Source organism: Haliotis rufescens, unplaced genomic scaffold (genome assembly GCF_023055435.1).
Source record: "Haliotis rufescens isolate VD_foot unplaced genomic scaffold, xgHalRufe1.0.p SCAF_3, whole genome shotgun sequence".
Lineage (NCBI taxonomy): Eukaryota > Metazoa > Mollusca > Gastropoda > Lepetellida > Haliotidae > Haliotis > Haliotis rufescens.
The window spans coordinates 37,432,521-37,456,893 of NW_025964001.1; the positions used below are offsets into that span (position 1 = coordinate 37,432,521).

At 40.8% G+C, this 24,373-nt stretch overlaps 1 protein-coding gene across 2 annotated transcripts; it reads right to left on the bottom strand.

Moving 5' to 3' along the window:
- Nucleotides 1–652: 652 nt before the first annotated feature.
- Nucleotides 653–24,294, bottom strand: LOC124118732 (uncharacterized protein CXorf65-like). Of its 2 annotated transcripts, none has more exons than XM_046480980.2 (2): nucleotides 23,919–24,294; nucleotides 653–1,361 (listed from the first exon to the last, which is right to left on the bottom strand). In XM_046480980.2, exons 1-2 carry the CDS (start codon nucleotides 24,058–24,060, stop codon nucleotides 1,045–1,047), a joined length of 459 nt encoding a protein of 152 aa, XP_046336936.1. In that variant the 5' UTR covers nucleotides 24,061–24,294; the 3' UTR covers nucleotides 653–1,044. The 2 variants fall into 2 exon arrangements, with proteins under 2 accessions (XP_046336936.1, XP_048258877.1); XM_048402920.1 differs by lacking the exon at nucleotides 23,919–24,294 and adding an exon at nucleotides 3,310–3,466.
- Nucleotides 24,295–24,373: the final 79 nt, after the last annotated feature.

Consider the following 24,373-nt stretch of genomic DNA (forward strand, 5'->3'; position numbering starts at 1 on the left):
CATAGCACATGAACAATAAGTCATTTTACACTTTTTTACAAATATGTACAAAATAACATTGAACTGTATCTGTATCATTGTATGTCCATATTAAACATACCTTGATAAAGGTCATGAGAGAGAAACTGGAATTCTTTGACCTATCTTAGATGACATGTTTTCATTATTCAGAAATAATAGTGCCCATTGCCATTGCTGTTCATCCTACACTGGTCTTTTCTTTTGCAATAATAATAATAAATATCGACATACCATATTCTCTGTAATAAGCGCCCTGTTCCCATAAGTGTCCTCTGACCAACTTCTAGACCAGTATGGAAGTACTCTTTATTCATGTATTAATTAAGCGTCCCAAACTAAGACCAAAATGTTACATGACGGTCCGTATATTTTTGTGTATATTTGCAGGATATTTACCAAAAATACTGTAAAAGGGGAATGAATATATTTCCCTGGTAACTATTATTGAAATCATTAGGTCCATTGACTTGGTAAGTTTGATCACTACCGCTCAATCTCTGACAACAAATTTAACTCCTTTCATAAGTCCCCCCCCCCCCCCCCCCCATCTCCCATATTTTTCAATTATCTAATTACCCAGGGCACATGTTATGGCGAATACTATAGTTGACAAGAGGCACATAAGGTACCCTTTCTGTATACAGTCTGTGATTTCAAGTGACCACTGATGGCAAGGCCAGACAAGACAAGGACAAAGTTATTCAGCCAAAAAACATATAGGCTTGAACATCAACAAGATCATTGACACTAACACAATCATTAGCATATTTTGGATGTATTCATTGATTGACTGTTCGTTGACACTTGAGATCATACATCACAACATCTAAACTTCTTATATATCTGGACACACAGTTTGATAACATTTCAATAAATATACTCATGTCGAGGAAGTTATCAGCCATACCAAACAAGACCTGACTTTTCCTTACAAATCAAGGTACAACTTGCATTCAAAACACACAAAGTGTAAATATTGGCCATGTAAGGAACTGAATGATTGAACTGAACAAGATATCAGTGTCACTTCTTTCGGGATGTCCTCTTGGATGTTCTCTGTGACCTCAACCTTCCGGCAGGACTAGGGGACTTGCTGCCAGTGCGGCGAGTCTTCTTCTTCTCCACCTCCTGGACATGCACATGGTAGTTGGGAAACTGTTTGGCATACTCCTCCAGGAGGGGCATGTACTGGAAGGTAGGGGTGGGGGTGGAGGACCGGTCCCCAGGGCTCAGTTCGTTGTCCTGCACCACCTCCTTCTGGACCAGGATGTAGGTGGTGTGAGAATCGAGGAACTTGGTGGCATACTCGTTCTTGTGGAGATCCAGATCTTTCACCAGGCCTGGAATGAACACAAGCAAAAATATGTGGGTTGTCTTTACAAATTACCAACTACACAAAGTTTGCTTTTAAGACTTAAGGTAATAACTAAAGAATATGTTTTCAGATGCATCAAGTTTTGATGATATGAAAAAAAAATATCCAACAAATAAAGATTGAAATATCCTGGTACACAATCATTAGGCAACCCCATAGGTCCTCGATTTCATGATGAATATGGACAGAGTGGAAGTGGAAGTGATTGAAAACCTGTGTTCGGATGTATGAATCATTGCACATCATTATCAGAGAGCACAACATTTGCTATTGAAGATTGCAACAGCTGAATGCATTTATTCCCCCTCCAGGTCAAAGATGTCCTTTGACAAACGAAGAATTAGCAGATGCATAGGCATCCTTGAAACTGGGTCAACACAAGGTCATGTTGCAGACCTCTTTTGCATCAGCCAAAGCATGAGGAACTCGACAAAGCTTTGCTGAAGAGTTGACCCATCTTCAATCCAGACACTGGGAGCATGAGATGGCGGTGCCAGGCTGTGATTGCAATACGCGGATCACATACGCGCTTCTGAGAGTTGTTTTTTTTATTTGTTTTTGTGGTGTTTTGAGGTTTCAGTTTTGGTCCAATACTCTCATTTTGACTGGTGATCTGACTGATTATTGGTCACGTGTTGTTGTTGGCGTTGTGTGGCACATGACCACGGACTTGTTCATTAAACATGTCTTCAAGCAATATTGTATTTGGCTATTTCAACAGATGCACACAATTTGACGTAAATGTATTATCTTTTAAACTGGTGATCCTTAGCTAACTTCGAGTAGTTAAAGCGTATACAGCTAAGATAAAGATATAAGGCAGTTTATATTATACCCATCAAGGCATAAGGTTTACAATATTCCTTGATACCCCGTTCATATGGGAAGATATCCATTAAAGATTTGACTTGTTCGTTGCCATCAACCACCAGTTTCATAAAAATCCCGTACATATAGATGCCCTTAACAAAGTGTGCTTGTTTACGCCGCAATCAGCTACATTCAAGCTTTTTTTACTGCGGTCTGTAAACAATCTAGTCTGGACAACCCAGTGATTGACATCATGAGCATCGATCAAGGCCATTGGGATACGATGACATGAATCAACCAAGTCACCAAGCCTGTCCACCCGATCACGTTAGTCGCCTCTTACGACAAGCATGGGTTGCTGAAGACCGTTTCTCTACCTGGATCTTCAGGGTCCAATTACAAAGTGTACCCTGTTAAATAAGGGCCTGCCAATGGCTCAAAGTGTTTTGGGTGACAAACATTAGACTGTAAACTGATCTTGACAGAATAATGCGTGGCAGAGAGGCGTGAGCCTCGCTTTAAGTCTTGATTGTGTAATACAGTCAACAAGTCGCATGCTCAAGCAACGCCGGTTAATCTCGATGTGCCATGTTATCGCATGGCCGTGACGACTGCATAACAAGCCCCAGTTTGTCGTCTAGCATGCACAGAGTTGTTGTGTTACGTAATTACTTCACTGTCGGCAGATATCGCCAATGTGACAACGTTCATACAATCGACCTTGATATTGTAAAATCAGAGGAGATTGTTTGCGCTATTTCCCCGTAGGAGTGGAAATAAATCCTGGTACGGATTTTCATGGAAAAGGGCATTTCTGTTGCGTAACACTATGCATAATTGATCCGAATATTGGCAGTCGCGGAAAGAAAATCAAGACAGGCACATATGTTTTTATCATTTGCTTCATCAATTAGGTTGGTTTTTTTGGTGAAAGTCAGGCCACCCAGAAAATTGGCAATTGTCCAAAGTGCACAGTCACTGTAATGTGATAAATCATTATACAGATATAACACTTCTTTGACTGAATCTGGTCTAGATGCAATTTTGAGGTTAAACCATGTGAATTTGTAGCTGCATGCAGACATTTTGTTTAAATACCTTACACAGAATGTGAACTCTACCCAAACCACAACGCCAGTGGGTCTCCAATAACCCGATCATCAATCAGCCATATTTGCTTCTTACACTGAACCCTGACACTGCCTCAAGTGAAGGCAAATATGCTGTCTGGCTCAGGGAAGCTCTATGTTAACACATTAACCTTTTATTCAAGCTTCTTAAGTGCCTCTAAATGGGAGACATGGATGTGTTTGAATTTCCAATATTATTTCCAAACAGTGCGAGATAAGGTATTCTCCGGTACATTTTAACAATGGCAGATCGTCAATCTGTTAACTCAAGTTTCAACACCGAGCAACAGGAGGTCCGTGTAAGCTGATATGGCGGTGGGGGTGCCGGAAAGGCATAACAATTGACTCACGATTTCATCTAATTCACGTGAAGCACGTAGACTTGCTTAATGGAACGAGGAAATAGAAACTTTATTGAACATAATAACAGTAGGAACGTATTTCAACTTCATTATTTGACAGGCAACTTTTGGTGAAAGACCCATGTCGTTTTATCTGTTTTTAGTGTTATCATATCTAGAGCATGATCACAGGACCTCGTTATTGGCCACCCGTGAAGATCCGGGTTACAATAGGTCTTCAGCAACCCATGCTTGCCGTAAAAGGCGACTATGCTTGTCGTAAGAGGCGACTAACGGGATTGGGTGGTCAGGCTCGCTGAATTGGTTGATGCATGTCATCGTATCTCATTTGCGTGGATCGATGCTCATGATGTCAATCATTGGATTGTCTGGTCCAGACTCGATTATTTACAGGCCGCCGTCATAAAGCTGGAATATTGCTGAGTGCGGCGTTAAACAATCAACTGACATCAATCGTTATTGGTCAGTAAATAAAATATTTACCCCCTCAAAAATATATATAATTGAAAGGATGGACCGGCAATGCATACATATATAACCTTTGGAGGGGAATACGGTCGTAATTCTTACCAGAAGAGTAAGTGAGTGAGTTTTGGTTTTACGCCGCTTTTTGCAATATTCCAGCAATATGACGGCGGGTGACACCAGAAATGGGCTTCACACATTGTACCCATGTCGGGAATCGACTAGGCTACCCGACCGCCCCCTTACCAGAAGAAGAAGAAGAAGTATATTCATGAATGAAGGCCAGAGTAAATATACGAGGTGCCAGACAGTCCCAGATAACTCTCTTGGGAAATGTGATCATGTGTTGTTTTGACCTTCCACGCATTTCTTTTACCATCGATACTGAAATGAACACTGCCGGCTCCTGGCGCTTTGAGAAATAACTATATTCTTGTTGTTAGATCCGGGTTGGAATTGCTCTTCAGCAACCCATGCTTGTCTTAAGAGATTAACGTTGGTCAGGCTTGCTGTCGTCGTATCCCGTAGATCGCTGCTCATGATGTAAATCACTGGATTGTGTGGTTCAGACTCGATTATTTATAGACCGCCGTCATATATATTAGTAGCTGGAATATTGCTGTGTGCGGCGTTAATCAACAACAAACACAAATCGTTGTTGCACGCAGGAAACATATGATCATGGGTTCGAATCCCGGTTCGCCCCGATTATGTTTCTTGGTTTGTCAGCACCATACCCGTGCTCTTGGGTTTCACCAAAGTGGTAAACGTCTAAGACCTGCATCACTTTGGGCGTTCCTCCCACATTAAGCTGACACGACGTAATATAACTGGAATACTGTTAAAAGCGGCGTTTAACCCAACTCACTCACTCACTATTTGTACACACTGGTCCTAAACATGTCCACCTTAATCCGTGGTTGGAAATTTACTGTTACCCATGGCACAACAACATCATTATTAACACACGGCGTTGTGACGACCCCCGTGTGTACGGCGAGGCTCCTCTATGGTGTCCCGCCACAAAGCACTCCTAAAGTTTGGACCAGGAAGGTGGACATGGCAATGAATAAACACTTTCACAGAGCACAAGGGAAGGTCAGATGTGAGATGGCCAATTTATTAAGCCTGTTGTTGTCCCGAAATATGCGGGAGTGTTTATTTATGTCCCTTCGACCTCCCGTGGTTTCAAAAACATTTCTGCGACGACATTAACAAGACATTTTCTACGCGGTAGTATGGCAGTTATAGTGCTTAGAAGTCATTTACTTTCAAAGGTTTGCTAATCTCTATGTGACGTAGGGCAACGAATCGGTTTATCATCGGGTTATGCGTACTTGAGTAGGGGGCAGCAGTACACTTGTACTTCAAATGAAGACATGTGTATACTAGTATATGCAATAAAGCCTCGTTGAAACGAACTCCATTTTCTCGATATATCGTTTAAGTCGAAGAAGAAACTTTATGATCCGTCACTAGGTGGTGTGGTAGCCAAGTGTTTACAGCGTTCGACAATTTGTGAAACCCTTTTCCGATTTATCCTGTCGTGAAATTGCTAAAAGCGACCTAAAACCTCACTCACTCACTCAACGTCACTGTGGTCTAAAGCGCAACTAACTGCCCTTGTCTTGGAACTATGGATATCTCGATTGTGGCAAGGACTTCGAGTAAACCAGGTCTCAATCTGCACTCTTCAGAATAATTCTGTTTGGTGTTCTACAGCGTAGACTGTCGTAACACCGAGATCGCCTTCATATACAATTGATTGAGCTGTGGATGTATTGCAAACATCGATGACAAAAAGCAATAGTTCACATGCATTGGGAGCCTATGTTGTGTAACGTCGCACTCGGAAAAAGTCACGCCATATGAAGGCGCCCTGTGAATAATCAAGACTGGACTACATGAACAAGATAAAAAATCAGTGATTTTATGAGCAACGTCCCACGAAATCTGGTTACGATGACACGCAAGTCACTGAGTCTGACCCCCCACCAACCCCAACCCCTACCCTCACGATCCATTAGGTCACCTCTTACGACCAGCATTGGTTGCTGGGGACGTATTCTAACCCGCATTCCCCATGTGCTGTTTCAATGTACGCTGGCTGATAATTACAGTCAACCAACACATGACCTTTTGGTTTTGTTTACAACATATCATGAAGACAACTTCATAACTTTACATCAATTTATTATTAGAGGGCAAGGTCGGTCCAATGCGTCGCATTTCACTGTGCAGAGTTGCGTCCCTTAGCCACGCCAGGTTACGCTGGTTGTACCCCGATTATTCATGGTCCAAGGTCTGTTGTGTGTTACACCAAAGTGGCAATAGTTACTTCCGCTGACATGCCGTGAAATACCGGTTAGAACACCATAAAACCACTCACTTACTCATCTTTGTTTGTTTGTTTGTTTGTTGTTTAACGCCGCACTCAGCAATATTCCAGCTTTATGACGGCGGTCTGTAAATAATCGAGTCTGGACCAGACTATCAAGTGATTGAAATCATGAGCATCGATCCACGCAATTTGGATACGATGGCATGCATCAACTAAGTCAGCGAGCCTGACCATCCGATCCCGTTAGTCGCCTCTTACGACAAGCATAGTCGCCTTTTACGGCAAGCATGGGTTGCTGAAGACCTTTTCTACCCCGGATCTTCATGGGTGTCACTTACTCATCTACACGTATATACGAAAACTAGCAAACGTGCACTTGAGCCACAAGGGTGCCTCGTTCCACAAAGCGATCTTAGTGCTAAGTCGATGGTAACTTCCGTTCTTTTACACAGACTTACGATAGTCTTAACGTTAAGATCGCTTTGTGGAACGGGCCCCCGGGGTCCCGTCGAAGCATGCACCCTTGTGTTATCATAAACAGGCAATGTGAAATACAACCCTGCATGTTTATGTTGGCTGGCTGAGGCAGATTTGAGTGTAGTGTTTTGAACGTTGATAGTGCACAAGCCTCATGGGGGGCGGTGTTTATTGGATTGCGAAGAATCTTTGAACGTTTTGGTACCAATCGATTGGTGATGCTCGATGTTTGCCAAACATTAGGATTTGGCAACCGTGGCTTGATATAACGGTGTCCTTATTAGATCGTATCGCCTTAACTTTGGTAACACAATGACGGCTACGTGCTCATGAACAGGTAATAATGTCATAGTGTTCAGAACATATTGGTTTAAGATAACTCGATAACAGTGCCCATGTTGGGATAACATGTTATTATGCCACTCATTAATGAGATAAAACAATGATAGCAGTGTGCTATATGAGATAACTCAATGGTAGCAGTGTACTACATGATATAACACAATAGAAGCAGTTTGCTACATGAGATAATGATATCAGTGTGTTACATGAGATAACACAATGGTATCAGTGTGCTACATGAGATATAACACAATGGTAGTAGTATGTTACATGAGATAACACAATGGTAGCAGTGTGCTACATGAGATAACACAATGGTATCAGTGTGCTACATGATATATAACAATGGTAGTAGTGTGCTGCATGAGATAACACAATGATAGCAGTGTGCTGCATGAGATAACACAATGATAGCAGTGTGCTGCATGTGATAACACAATGGTAGCAGTGTGCTACATGAGATAACACAATGGCAGCAGTATGCTGCATGTGATAACACAATGGTAGCAGTGTATTGCATGTGATAACACAATGGTAGCAGTGTGCTTCATGAGATAACACAATGGCAGCAGTGTGCTGCATGTGATAACACAATGGTAGCAATGTGCTACATTAATGAATTAGCATATTGATAACAGCGCACTTAATAACATAACACATTGATAACAGTATATGAAATAGCACATTGATCACAGTGTCATAAATAAAATAACACATTGACGACAGTCTTTAATGAGACAACACATTGATGACAATGTCCTCAATCAGATAACACATCAATGGCAGTGTCGAAGTGAAACAACACTTCGCAAGCAGTGTCACTACAGTGTCATTGCCGAGGCGACACATTGAAACACGAGCGTCCTGAACGCGACCACGCAATAACATTGCTGGATATGTCAATTGCCATTTCTTCTTACAAATGTATACTACTCAAAAAAAATTAAAGAACACCCGATTCTTTTCATATGACCTTAGTTAATCTGTCATGTCATGTTGTTTTGTTTGTTTGTTGTTTAACGCCGCACTCAACAACATTCCAGCTACATGATGGCGGTCTGTAAATAATCGAATCTCGACCAGACTATCCAGTGATTGACATCATGAGCATCGATCCACGCAATTGGGACACGATGACATGCATCGATCAAGTCAGCGTGCTTGACCACCCGATCCCGTTAGTCGCCTCTTACGACAAGCATACGAGTGTTCCTTGACTTCTTTTGAGTTGTATATATACAATCTGCTCAAGCAGGCCGATTGTTATCTGCGTTGTTGACGTTATTGATGCCAGATGTTGCACAAGGCATTTTTAGGATAAACACTTGCTTTAAACACTTGTTTCCAATTGACTGAATTCATGATTGCTATCCCTTACTTTTGAGTCAAACAATTGTTGACATTCAGGTGTGTCTTAATGCCTTTGTTTGTTTGTTGTTTGCGGATTCCGGGTAGAATAGGTCTAAAAGGTGACTATGCTTGTCGTAAAAGGCGACTAACGGGATCGGGTGGTCAGGCTCACTGACTTGGTTGATGCATGTCATCGATCCCAATTCCGTGGATCTATGCTCATGATATTAATCACTGGATTGTCTGGTCCAGACTCGATTATTTACAGACCGCCGTCATATAGCTGGAATATTGCTGAGTGCGGCGTTAAACAACAAACCAACCAACCAAGTTTAACGGCGCACTCATCAACAGCTATATGATAGAGATCAGTCTAGTGATTGACATCATGAGCATCGATCTACGCACTTGGAATACGATGACATGCATGAACCGAGACTGCGAGACTGACCATCCGATCCTCTTACGACAAGCATGGGTTACTGATGACCATTTCTAACCCGGTTCTTCACAGGTGTGTCTCATTGGTATGGTGTACGATTGTTACCAACAAAATATTCAGTTGACGTCAGATAAGTGCACCTGATGTAAAAGTATTACGTCAGACTGTTCTAGATAGTACATGGTTGACGTCTCCTAAAAGTGTGTGGCACTTGTGTGACTAGATATGACGTGCGGTTGTTAAATACTCTCCGTGGCCTTACAAATGTCACAATACACATCAGATCGTTCAAAAAGCATGTATCGTCAAGAATTCAATAAGCGGAAGAAAAACAAACAAGTTAATTCGTTTCGTTTGTAAGCAGATGGCAGCCATACATCTCCGATAGGTCATTCGGAACCTTCAGCAGAGAATGAACGTGTAACGGCAGCAGTAAGCACGTCGTGATTTATTGTGCCAATAATTGTTGGAAGTACATGCCATAAATCACACGAATTGGAAGTATTGTATACGTCAAGTGCACACTTTATGGTTTTTGCCCGATGTCGTATTACCTATTCGAAACATCTGGGAACTGGTCACACACCATTCCGAGATATACCGACATCCGGGTACTTTGACGTGTAACCTGTAAGGTTAGCTGCGTGGGATCACCGGTTGTATTGATGGCGCGGGTCGTGTCTTCGTGTATCTGGTATATCTGCTTCTAGCGACACTGTATGATCAACGGAGCATAGAGGAGACAACACCACATAGAGAATCGTTGGGAAGTAGTGAGTGAGTTGGGTTTTACGCCGCTTTTAACAGTATTCCAGTTAAATTACGTCGTGTCAGCTTAATGTGGGAGGAAAGCCCGAAGTGATGCAGGTCTCAGACGTTTACCACTTCGGTGAAACCCACGAGCACGGGTATGGTGCTGACAAACCTAGAAACATAATCGGGGCGAACCGGGATTCGAACCCACAATCATAGGTTTCTGGCGTGCCCAAGGGACGGAACTCTACACAGCGAATCGCGGCGCCTTAGACGACTGGGCCACCCGTGCCCCTCGTTGGGAAGTAATGAAGGGGGCGAACATCGGAATGAAGGAAAGAATCGACTCGTTTGGTTAAATATCGTCTTCACCGGCATACACTGATCTGATATAGCGACCCTTGATTCAAATTTAACGTTAGGGTCGTTTAACACCTTCAATTCACTCCATTCGGTATTGTCATGCGTATACGATTATACAGTATTCCAGACACGGTACGGAGACACTTATTAGTCTGAACCTCCATTAGTTTAACCTTACCTCCATATTTTCAACATGTCGGCCTGAATACGCGGGCGCATCCATGCCGCTTTTGTACGGTGACTTATCTATCGGCTTTTGTACGGAAACGTATCTATTGGCTTTTGTACGGGGGCGTATCTATATGTTTTTGTACGGAAACGTATCTATTGGCTTTTGCATGGAGGCGTATCTATTGAATTTTGTACGGAGACGTGTCTACTGGCTTTTGTACGGAAACGTATTAATTTGCTTTTGTACGGAAACGTATCTATTTGCTTTTTGTACGGGGGCGTATCTTTTAGCTTTTGTACGGAGGCGTATCTATTAGCTTTTGTACGGAGACGTATCTATTGGCTTTTGTACGGGGGCGTATCTATTGGCTTTTGTACGGAGGCGTATCTATTGGCTTTTGTACGGAGGCGTATCTATTGGCCTTTGTACGGAGACGTATCTATTTGCTTTTGTACGGGGGCGTATCTTTTAGCTTTTGTACGGAAACGTATCTATTGGCTTTTGTACGGAGGCGTATGTAGTGGTTTTGTAAGGAAACGTATCTATTGGCTTTTGTACAGGCGTATCTAGTGGTTTTTGTAAGGAAACGTATCTATTGGCTTTTGTCCGGAGACGTATCTATTGGCTTGTCACTTACGTACAGTGCTGCATTCTATCAAGTTTGTTTTAGTGTGTTAGTAAGTCTCAAATATCGGGACCAGTTTCACGAAGCGCTACGACTGTCGTAGTGCTGCGACAGTTTCGTGAAACAATATCCTGTAGAGGAACGTGGCATATGTTTGCAATTGTGAGTGGTCGGCTGGTATTAATTCAATATCCTATTTGGTGACAGATGTTATTCGCATTGCAACAGTAAACACCTAAAGCAGTGTCCTGCGAATCGTGAGGTGCCAAACATTCTGCTGGATCACACACATACAGTAAACTACGGTTATAACGAACAAGCATATAACGAACTGACCGATATAACGAACATATGTTTCAGTCACGACCATTTGTTGTATAAATGCTGTATATATGCTTATAACGAACTACGGTTATAACGAACTAAAATTAGTGGTCCCTTCGAGTTCGTTATAACCGTAGTTTACTGTAGTATTTAAGTAACTTCGTGTCCGAACACATGCCAAACATATAAACAAACTCAAAACAAAACTGTCAATAAATAATACCAAAATGATAATAAAGTGGTGTTTTGTTTGTAATTAATACTTTAGCATTCCTTTTATTTGATTTGTACCTTTGATTTGTTGCTCATATAATGATTGATATGATTCACTTAATAAAACATTACGAAACTACTGAAATAAATGGTGTGAGAGAGTCGAGAGGCATACCATAATGGAGGATAGGTACATGCTCCAGATGAAGCATACATTTACATACTAGCACTGTATATTTGAAGGCGAGGTGGACAAGCGGTCCAGACAGCCAGGCTAGCAAGCGCCAGGCGCTGAGTGAGTGAGTGAGTTGGGTTTAACGCCACTTTTAACAGTATTCCAGTTATATCACGGCGTGTCAGCTTAATGTGGAAGGAAAGCCCGAAATGATGCAGGTCTCAGACGGTTACCACTTCGGTGAAACCCACGAGCTTGGGTATGGTGCTGACAAACCTAGAAACATAATCGGGGCGAACCGGGATTCGAACCCACAATCATAGGTTTCTGGCGTGCACAAGGGACGCAACTCTGAACAGCGAATTGCAGCGCCTTAGACGACTTGGCCACCCGGGCCCCCGCCAGGTGCTGAGATCGTATCCCGTTAGTGACCGGGTTGTTATTCAACTTTGGGATCAACAACTGTACAGTCTTTACATGCAGTGTTGTTGATATCCCTAGTGGACAGTACATACACCTTGTGCACCAATTATTAATTACGTATATAACTTGGACACAAGGGTAACCGGACACTGGATAGTCATGTGCTATCTGAAATATGGAAAGAATGTTTAAAGCTTGTGTGTGTCGTTACCATAACAACCATAGGTTATCGTCTTTATTTCGGGTAATATTGTCATGCTAGTATTATTCATGTTCTTTTTATTATCGTAGTGTTTGGAAACACATGAAAATCAGTGTAGGTTAATGCCAATTCCGATGCTGGGATAGATGATGCAACTTGTCCATCGATGTACAACCCCTTGATAAGTGTGGGTCGCCGATGCAAATTCCGCAATCTGTTGATGGCTGGGTTTATAATGCTGCATATTCAGACACTAATGCCGAAGATTCAGTCAAATATCACTTAGATCCAAAGTAAACAAATGCATTAACGTATACACCTCTCATGGCAATAACACAGCTACTACTAGATGTAATAATAATATCATCATCATCTTTATTATCGCCAGCGTCATCATCATCGTCATCAGCAATGCTCATGATATCAATCACTGGTTCGTATTGTCTTGACTCTATTACATACAGAATGACGTGTTACAACTGGAATAATATTGCCTGTGTTGTAACACAACATTCATTTAGGTGTTCCCCGTGAAGTGAGGGTTACAGCTGGTCCTCAGCATCCCATGCTTGTCGTAATGCCCCCTTTCACTACAACCACGAATACCCCGAATCACCCCGAATCGAAAACTTTCGAAATGTTTCCTTGGTGTGAGATATTGATACTCACTGTTTCCTTGGTGTGAGCTATTGATACTCAATGTCTCCTTGGTGTGAGACATTGATACCCAATGTGGCTAATCGGGTTGAAACATATCAAGAATGCCAGGAATGGGTTAAGAAACATGTACGAATTACAAGATTCATGCACGGATCATGCACGAATTGTAAGAATCACCTACGACTAAGTTACGAATATGCCGAATGTTGTTCTTACTAACGTCTTATTATTCTTATTCTAAATTTTGACAAACAAAAACTTTCTCGTCGATTCGACGAACTCCCGCGAAGTGTACGAATGTTTGGGGATCAAATAAGATTCATTTAAGAACTTCAAGTAATGATTGAGATTTATCTACGAACTTGAAACATTTCCTATTCGGGGTGATTCGAGATATTCGTGGTTGTAGTGAAATGGGGGTCTAAGAGGCGACTGGGCATGTAAAAGTTGTTGTTGTTGTTTCGACAAGCATGGGTTCTACACCGGATCTTCACGGGTCGCTTGTTAGAGGCAACTAACGGGATCGCGTGGTCAGGCTCGCTGACTTGGATGATGCATGTCATCGTATCCCAATTGCTTAGATCGAATCTCATGACATCAATGAATGGATTATCCGGTCCAGACTCGATTATATACAGACCACCGTCATATAGCTGGAATGTTGTTGAGTGCGGCATTAAACAACAAACAAACAAAACAAACACATTTTGATGTCCTCTTCCTTCAGATTTGGCTATCGTTGACAAAGACACTTATAACGCTGAGCTTAAATTGACAGTTTACATGTGCATTCTGTACCTCAATCCTACATTCAATAATTCTATCGAACCCTTCAATCCTCTCCATACTAAATCAGTAAATTATTTATATATTTGACAAGATGGTAATGGCCACAGAATGACCAGCTTTGGCTCCTGAATAATATGTAGGTCAATGGAACTCAATGTAGATCAATATCGATCAATACTATCGATTAAGTAAGTCCCTGATTTGTTCCGAGATTGTCGATGGTATATTGTGCTGGGTACTGAAGCGATATTGGTTTCTTTATGTGACTCGAAGCCCCAGTGACATATTCAACAAACAGGCATTATATCATTCAAGTCTGATGGATAGACCGGTGACACGGCCAAGGCAATGCTATTCCCCTATTCATATGTCATATGTGTGTTTGAAGACGTACTGATAAGAAACTTGTCTTTGATAAAACAAAATGTTTCAATGGAGTTAAAGTTGGAAGTGGATTGTGGTGAGAGATTGGAATTCTACATGGGGTAGATGTTGGTTCTTTGATATACACTCAAGGTATAGATCTGTCGTCACCTGCATGTCACACAGTTGTGTGTTAACATGTACCGCTCAGTTAAACTATTGACAGGTATTGCTATGTCGAGGTTTCAACAAATTCGCTTCAGTTGCCATTGGGGGGCCTCTTGTTCGCATTGTTGATGTAATGTTTTAAAGGTTACTTTTTGTTTGTTTGTTGTTTAACGCCGCACTCATCAATATTCCAGCTATATGAAGGCGGTCTGTAAATAAACAGTCAATCCAGTGATTGACATCATGAGCATCGATCTATGCAATTGGGATCGATGAAATGCATCAACCAAGTCAGAGATCCTGACCACCAGAACCCGTTAGTCGCCTCTTACGACAAGCATGGGTTGCTGAAGACCTATTCTATCCCGGATCTTCACGGGTGGGGTTACATTTTAAAACTATGTTTACATAGTTTATTACCTGTTGATAAGACCTGCATTAATTCGGGCTTTCCTCCCACGTTAAGCTGACACGCCGTGATATAACTGGAATACTCACTCTCTCCGTCATAGTCCAGTTCCTTATGTACTTTTGTTGAAAAAAATTGGAGATTAGCAAAACTATACATATTCTGAAAGCTTTCAATGTACAGATGAAGAAAACCAATGTTTCCAAATTTTCCCATCATTCATTTGGCGGCCATCTTGGATTTCAAGATGGCGGCCATTTTTGCCCATATTTGTCAAGTCTAAGGCTTCCGAGGTGTTTATTTTGTCATTTAATTGTTTATATGTGATATTATGCTTACTCATATGTAATTTAGACATGCTTAAGGTAATGATTTCACATTCTTAACAAAAAACTACCTCAACTTTTCTAATATCTTAGTTGGATTTTGCAATATATTATCAGCAGTGTGGATAGAATCCTATACGTTACAACTGTCTTTCACAAAGTAAAATTGTTAAAGAATATATTGTACCTTAATTATCATATGACCCCTTAAAAACTGTCATTTATCCAATAATTACCTATGGTTATATGTTTCTCCAGCAACTCAGCAACATAAGAGCCATCTGTATCAATGCCTTGGCATTTAAATTTTCAAAATGTCACATAGAATTGTCATAGTCACTTTACACCAAAATAGGTCCCTTGAAGTCTTGAATAATAAAGTCACAATTTTTGATATGTGTCTTGATATCATATTCACAGAGAGTCATCAAACATGTCATTGCTGTCATCACCATCATTAGTTGACATATTTGTGTCATCGTCGTTCTCACACACTGAGGTGCAGAGGCAGAGTTCTGTACATGACAAGTTGTATGATCGACATGTACATCTTTGGGTCAAACAGTCTTTCCTACACTGACACCTCACCATCTCAATAGCTTTGGGGGCTGGGAGAACATCCATTGTTGTTGGTTGGATCCGGTTATCTTTGTCCTTATGGAATCCATGTAAAAGTGGATCTAATTGGATCTGATGGGCGATATTGGCTTGACCCCACACATAAGCTTGAATATGAACCCTCAGAATGTGCTGCTTTAGAGCACCCAGTGTTGGTGGTAGCTTGTCACTCTCTGCCATATGTTTGCAGAAGAGATACCATCTGAGCTCTGGAATATCTGTCACAGAGAGGACTTTTGGACAGTAAACACTGCATACAAATCTGGCCAATGTTGAAATTATTTGGTCACAGAGTTCATCACTTGTAGTCAGCACAAGGAAAGCATTAACAATATCATCATCCGTTTTCAAGTATTTCTGAAACCATGTTGCTTTTCCTACTCGGGAAAATCTGCCTGTATTGTCAGCTCCTGTGAAGGCATGGAAGGCTGGCAAAGCTGATGATTTCTTCACACCTAGGGCTGTCCAAAGAGGCTTTATTGGAAGAACATTTGAGGCCATTGAGAGTGTGGTGTTTTCCAGGAGACTGCTATAATTTGCAATGGTCAAAACAAGGACATCAGTGTCAGGAGAGAAGATTGTCAACTGCGAGTTCCTTGGATTGCGCTGTGAAGCTGAAATAGCAAGATATATCATGAGTATGTCAGCTTCTTGATGATTGTTAGCTTCAAACTCCAAGTCTCTGTTGCTCCTGGTACAGCCGGATGCAGATGCAATAAAGGTTTGAGACGAATCAGCATTATACTCCAGTGTCTTTTCTGCCAGGTAGTCTGTCAGATCAGCTTTTGTTTGGTCATGAGACAGAAAATGATTTAACATGATGTGCTTGACTTGCTTCATAGTTCATTGCTTCTTCATTTACAAACTTTGTAAGACTGCTGATCAACTTGGACTTGTCAGTGCATGGTAACAGCAATCCACTTGGTGAAAACAGTGACCTTGGAGTCAGCGTGAACTCAAAGTTACCAATTGCCTGTTTCAAGTCAATGTCTCTACTTGATCTGGCAAGAACCATCAGCCTTCCATACAAATCTTTTGTTTCTCTGAGATCCACATTCTTATCTCGGAGACGAACTGTTTGCTTTTGGCATCCTGACATGTACATCTTGTTGTTTTCCCTCTTCATTCGTGCCCAAAGACTCACTGGCCCGTTGATTCGTTGAGACACGTACTCTTCATAGAGCTTCTTTCCTGTTTCATCAATGTGTAGGATCTGAGACACAAACTCTTCAGGGACATAGGCGTGCGTCATTGAGTTAAAGATCTTGTCACCTTCAAAAGCAAATGGATTACCATGATCCAGAACAGCAGATTTGATCTTGTCAACTGCAGTGTGATCCCGACAAATGACTCCTGGTGAAAGGTCATGATGTTCTTCCATATCTTTGGCCTCTCGATGAAACTGACTTTTGTACTCACTAGCAAGATGAGAGAGTTCTGGAGAAAAAGAAACGCTGCCTGGCATTGGAATTGTTTGAGATACCAATCAAGCCTGAGTGAACTTGCATTAATCTGTTCAGATGTTCACATGCATGATCAGCTCCTATGGATGTAAATGGAATGTCATTCTTTGTAACTGATATGTTTCCAGCTTCAAACTCCTTCCAAGTCTCGGGGAAGTCGATCTTCAGGGCATGCATGTCAGCAATATATCGGGGCCACAGTCGTTTGTACTTGAGTCGGTCCATAGCAAAGAATAATCCGCTCAGTTCTTCTCCAGCCTCAAGATGAAGCTTCAGATCCGCATTGCGAGAAGCTGCTATGAAGAACAGAATTGTCTCAACTCGATGTAGATAATTCATCAGTGATTTGAACATAGCATTCTTTGATTTCTCAGTCTCCCATTTCAGAAATGATTCCATGACTTCTTCATTCTGAATTTGACCAATCAGATTAGAATGTTCATCTTTGACAATTTCAGCCTTTGATGATTTATCAGTCATGCTCTTTCGATTTCAGCTGCTGTTTCCACACAAACTTCTTGAAGTTGAGGATATTCCTTGAAGAACTCTTGCAATGCTAATTCATAGAGTGCCATGTAGGTATACATATGAGCCCGTGTAATGCGTACATGTAAGAACCTGTCTTGTTGTTGTGGGTCCAAAGACATCAGCTTCCATCCATGCACCATCAATGCCAGAGTTTTCTATTGACGTGCCTAAAGCTCTCAGCGCAGCCATGACAACATGCAGTTCTCCCAGTCGTGGCACAATGTTTTCTTTCACTTCAGGCTTAGCATCTAGGAGTTTAATTACCTTCTCATAAAGGGCCATGTTAAATGTGATGACTGTAGGATGTTCATTTCCAACTGCTAGTTCTTTCAACTTCTTAGCTTGCAATATGACAGTGAGCAGAGTAGACCATTCATGTGCGACTTCTGGAAGGAGTGGTAGGGCACCAACTCTAGTTGTTGATTGTCTCTCTGACAACAAAGACATATAGCCAGCCCATCCAGGAATCATGCTAGCTTCTTTCTCATCATCTGTTCTGGCTATCATGGAAGCAACAACCCAGCCAAAGTGTCAAGTGATAGGACTTTCCAATACCTGCTTTGTTGGTTATAAATTCTTTGTCTTTTGAATGTGGATGGTTTCTTGGATTTGGTTTTTCACAGTGAAGCATCTTGGTATGGTAGGGAGCCACAGAGAGACTGTTTGCTTCAGTGATCTCAAGGGGTGGTGATATCTGCTGTCCAGTTGCTCCAGTGCTCTGATATAGAGCAGTAATAGTCCCATGTGTGGTGCCTTTGCCATCATGAGTGTCCTCATCAAAGTCTGTGTTGTCAACAGCAAAAAAGACAAAGGAACCTTTCCTCAGAAATGGTGGAACATATAACCCTTGGAACTGTCTGGTGTTCTTCACAACTGCATTGGCCAGAGCTGTTTCCAACATTAGAGAACGTCTGTTTGGAATGCAATAGTTATGTGCACTGAGTAGATCCATGATCATCTTGTTTCTTGTGTCATGGTGGACTGTAAGGCCTAATCCTATTATTTGAGGATTTTCTCTTCCATTGTGAGATCTTAATGTTTCACATTCTCTTTTCTGTGTATATTTAACTTGTCTTCTTGACTTGAAACCGTACATTATGTTCTGGCATACAGTCAGTACTGTTCTGTCAACAACGCTGGCTTTTGCTTCATTCTGAAGGTTTTCAACAGTTCCCACCATCATCCAGCGTATCAGAGTGTACAACTCGATTGGGACGTCATTAATGTTACTTGTAACAGATAGGGGATTGTTGATTTTGTCATCTCTGTCAAAGGCTTCTATACTCTTTCGTACAAGCTGTGCTGACTTGTACATAACCTTCATGTTGTCCATGCCCTGGTCGTTTTCAATTGCAGCATGCACCATCTCTTTCTCGCAGGCTTCAGGGGAGTAGAGAACAGCCGGTTTTCTTCGGTCTTTTTGCAGAACAGATCTGACGGATGGTAATTCTGTAAGTATCATATCTTTCAGCCACTGCCTGGAATAAGTAGGTACATGGTCAGACAAGCAGTCTTTACCTCCCAGCATGTTGATATATGTAACTTCAATATCTCCCATTGACAGATAGGCCTTGTTGTCTGTCTGTCTACATACCAGATTAATAAGTTCGGTTAAACAGGCACTTTGATGTCCAGATTCAGATTGCTTGTTTTCTTTGTTGGCTTCCTGGCGCAAAACATGAAATACATTTGTAGTCCAGCAGTTTTTGTGGTATCTTACATCAATGGAATGGGCATCACTTGGAGAGATTGATGAATAAAGTCTGGTCTTTAAGTCAGGATTGTTTGAAATTTCAACGGCATATCTTAAATCTTCCCCAGCATTTAAGGTCCTTACATTAAAAAGTGGCTGTCTGTCCTCTTCCTGGCAAAAGAAGCACAAGTCCTTGACCAATGGCATTGAAGACGACCGTGTAAATGGTGCGGATGTTTCCTCATGGAGATCTGTTCCTTTCCTTTTACGGCCTCTCTTTTTTGAAGGTGTGGAATCATCAAGTATTCCTTTCTGTGTCCTGTCTCGTGCTCGCTGTATTTGATCGCTGTTGGTAGCATTGGAGTAGCAAGTCCGATGCCAGGCAGCACTGTGAGATGATAAAGTTTCTCTGTCACAGCCTTCAAGTCTTCGCCATATACCAGTATATTCACCATCATGGACATTCGCTCGTTCAAACAAAACATGGAGTAAGCGGTCGTAAGAATACAATCTTGGTTGCGATACTAGTATGGATGATCAATGATGGGCATTCTTTTGGCACAGAATACAAAGATTCCAATCTGTAGTGACTGATGTTGATATCTGCTGACTCACTTGCCCAAGCTGTGGTAATGGTATCATCATTTAGGTTGAAATGTTTCTGAAACAAACAATACAGATCATAAAGTAAAAATAGAAGAAAATAGAAATAGTATTTTTTGTTTGTTTTTATAATCAAACATACTTTATTAAAAATATATGTCCAGAAATATTTTTAAAAAGTGTTTGTGCTCTTTAGTAATTTAGTAAAAAGATTTATTTCAAGTCTTCATACTAGAATTTGCTATTATTCATAGTTGTTAGGAAAACATTACTAAAAATGTTTCATGTATACTACAATATCTTATGGGTTTTATTTTGCAAGTGAAATTACCAAAATATTAAACGTATCATCTGAGGTCTGCAAGCAAAAGTAATTAGTTGTCTGGACACAACAATATGTGACATGCACAGACCATTGCAGTGGGGCCCTTTTAAGGATGTATTGAAAATTGTTTTTAATGCAAGCATATAAAATAATTACCTGTACATTTAAAAGATTGGCATACTACGTAAAAGTATATAAATTATCTATGAAAAATTTAAGAAACAAGAATAATTGCAATATTTAACAAAAATAATTATACTGAATCCCTAAACGGGCCCCAAGGTATCAGACAGCATATAACTTTTATGTAGCATAACTTGAGCTAAATAGGATAGTTAACACTAAAATTGAAATTTCCTGAAACTGAATATAAGCTAGGAGCATTCTAGTTAAGTTTAACATGTAGCAAATGGTTGCAATATACTTTTAATGAAACAGATCAAGCCTATGTTGTCAGTCATGTTATTATGAAGAAATCATTGCCATTCAATTTCTCAATAATTATCAATGAACCAACATAGATAGCAAGCGTCATAATATTCTATAAATATTCACTTACCTATTTAGATGAATTTCAGCGGGTCTTGGTTGATGATAAGCCTTCCTTGATGATGGAAAAACTCTTCTTGTCAGAGTTGTCTCAGCCATGTTGACTTGAAAGGTCAATGTCACAAGGGGAGATAACTCATTTTCATAATATTTACCTACAACTAGTCATTATTGCTGTCATTTACCCTGGCATCAAGTGGTCAAGTTTGAGCGTCATTTATTCGCAAACTATGGACCCCAAAAATTGGAAACATTGGTTTTTATGTTGAGTAGCCTCTATAGTATGTAAAAATATATACAAATGCAAATCTCCAAATTTTTTGAACGAAAAATTAAAAACGTACACAATACAATGGACTATCAGTGGTGTGTTTTGACGACAATATAATATGGGTTATATAACTTATCTGTTTACGTCTTCTTAGTTACGTCTTTTCGCCAGTACTCTGGGATCAGCGAATGGCGTGCGCGACAGCAGTCGGTGGATGGGCACACCTCATTCCCTGGGACTGAGACAAACACCGCAATGTCTCCTAGGAGTAACTGAGATATGTACTGCTGAGTGTTCTTATTTGAGTAAGTGGGATACTTCCAGAAGGTTATCAGTGTTGCCTTTGTGTTTCAAATGTACTCAATCTTTCCTTGGTGAGAGACATTGATACTCAATGTTTCCTTGGTGTGAGATATTGATACTCAATCTTTCCTTGGTGTGAGATATTGATACTCAATGTTTCCTTGGTGAGAGATATTGATACTCAATGTTTCCTTGGTATGAGATATTGATACTCATTGTGTCCTTGGTGTGAGACATTGATACTCATTGTGTCCTTGGTGTGATACATTGATACCCAATGTTTCCTTGGTGTGAGACATTGATACCCAATGTTTCCTTGGTGTGAGACATTGATACTCAATGTTTCCTTGGTGTGAGACATTGATACCCAATGTTTCCTTGGTGTGAGATATTGATACTCAATGTTTCCTTGGTGAGAGATATTGATACTCAATGTTTCCTTGGTGAGAGATATTGATACTCAATGTTTCCTTGGTATGAGATATTGATACTCATTGTGTCCTTGGTGTGAGATATTGATACTCAATGTTTCCTTGGTGTGAGACATTGATACCCAATGTTTCCTTGGTGTGAGACATTGATACTCAATGTTTCCTTGGTGTGAGAGGGGCGGTCGGGTAGCCTAGTGGTTAAAGCGTTTGCTCGTCACGCCGAAGACCCGGGTTCGAATCCCGACATGGGTACAATGTGTGAAGCCCATTTGTGGTGTCCCCCGCCGTGATATTGCTGGAATATTGCTAAAAGCGGCGTAAAACCAAACTCACTTACTCACTTGGTGTGAGACATTGATACCCAATGTTTCCTTGGTGTGAGACATTAATACTCATCATTTCCTTAGCGTGAGACGTCGATACGCAATGTTTCCTTTTTGTGAGATATTGATACTCGATGTTTCCTTGGTGTGAGATATTAATACCCAATGTTTCCTTGGTGTGAGACATTGATACTCAGTGTTTTCCTTTCATATAAATTAAAGTAAATGGTTCGTTTGCTGTGTATATGTCTTGTTTGTTCCTTTTCCCGCTTTTTTATATATTATATATCCTATGTTGTAAACTACTCAAAAGTAAAGTACCACCCGATTCTTTCATATGACGAAAGTTAATCTGTCATGGCAGTCATAGTTATTATATGGCATGACAGATTAACGGTAGTAATATGAAAGAATCGAGTGCTCCTTAACTTTTTTAAAGTAGTATATTTTATCACCGTTGTGCACTCCACTGTTGAACAGTCTACTACTGGGAAACCCACCGTGTTCATACGCGCAACATTACTTATTAAAAAGTAGAGTGAAACGCAATACTCTAATATCGATCTAACAGCGATAATTTCCCTCAGTAGTTATATTTTAATAACCGAACACATACTTTGCTCTGCGTTAAATCAATACAGGAACTTAAAATGAAAACATGTATAATTTATGCAGCCAATATATATTTATATTGATATTTCAGAAGACGCTTCCTTTGTCAATGGAAATATATCGCGCTGACATACAGAGGTGACAGCAAGTCCACACACTGACAGCGCGTCTACACCCCATACAGCACAGCGAGAGATGATCAAGTGTGTGATCTATGCCTCTTTGATGACCTCAGAGTTAATAAGGAACAAGCAGAGCCAGGCGGTGGGTGACGCGGGACTCGGATGAGCGAGCAACGGTAGTGAATTCTCCATGGTTGGGTCCACTCAGCATAGATTTTAACAATTGTTTGTCGGATACTGTAGAAACTAACAGTAAACAGTGATGTTTACACACCGAGAAAGAAATGTAATTTGTATTATGTTTGGCTAACGGTTCAGAAAGGTAATGATTAAAAAGAGTATTATTGTCAAAGTGTTAAGTACTTATTCTGGTAAACATGATAAAAACATATATGTTGATCAAACGTATGTGGTTATATAATTTCACAATTATGTAATACAAGGCAGTAATGTATACATACCTACATAAATTCATAAAATATTTGGTATTAAATATACAATAGATACGTAATTTCTATTGCACACTTTCCAAACACAGGTAACTGTACTCTTAAAACTTAGGCTTGAACACGTCTGAGAACGGATCACAATCGTTAATACCAATGACCAGCTTATAATATACGGGTAATCCAAATAATGTCGTGTAAAACACGGGTTGTCCAACTATTGTAGTGAATCACCGTGTGTGGCCAACAGACATTAACCTGATCTACAACACCCGTATCAAAACTACCCATTTATCAATACTCCTGATTGACGACTTACGTCAAATGTGACTGATCGCTTTACGTCAGCTGGGCTCGTTCTTAAGTCAAGAGACTCCCAGTACCAGCATAAAGCGCACTTATTAAGTGCAGGTCAAATAAAACGCTGGTTGCTAATACTCTTACTGGTACATGCGGATCATAGTAATCCGTCGGCTTAGCTGCAACAGAGGCACGAAGAAAATATGTGACACCAGCGTTATGTGAGCATGTGTGCAGTAAAAAAACCTTACCTGTTTCGTCTGATAGATCGAGTATCAGTCCCGTGTTTCCATATCCTGCGCGCTTCTTTATACTGTTAAGCAGGTTGACCACGGCACAGCTAGGGTTGCACAGCAGTGATTCATTATTGCCGTATTTCACAATAATAAACATTTTTTGGGTATTTTTTCACTAAAAATATGATAAATCCACAAAGTTGTTATTTTGTGTCGTCAGTTGAATATAATGTTCTTTTTCTCACAAAAGACATCATTGACTAGACATGAAGAGTGTTACGGTGTCATTAAACCGTACATATACACAGTCCCATAGATAAAGTATTGACGGCCCGTCTCACGTCTCTCTCGCGTCGACCTCACACATGCTATGAGCTTGTCGCGTTGCAAGGGACGCTCTGGAGGGCCTAGCGGCCGTTGTAACGCCAGCTCTGATTGGTCGGTGCGTTGTCTGGTATCTTGAGATCGGC

Bases quoted from the DNA above. Each gene is read 5' to 3' on its own strand.
- LOC124118732 (XM_046480980.2), bottom strand. From the start codon at position 24,060: ATGTTTATTATTGTGAAATACGGCAATAATGAATCACTGCTGTGCAAC. The intron at 1,362-23,918 runs GTAAGGTTTTTT...TGTTCATTCCAG, and splicing joins CGATCTATCAGACGAAACAG to GCCTGGTGAAAGATCTGGAT.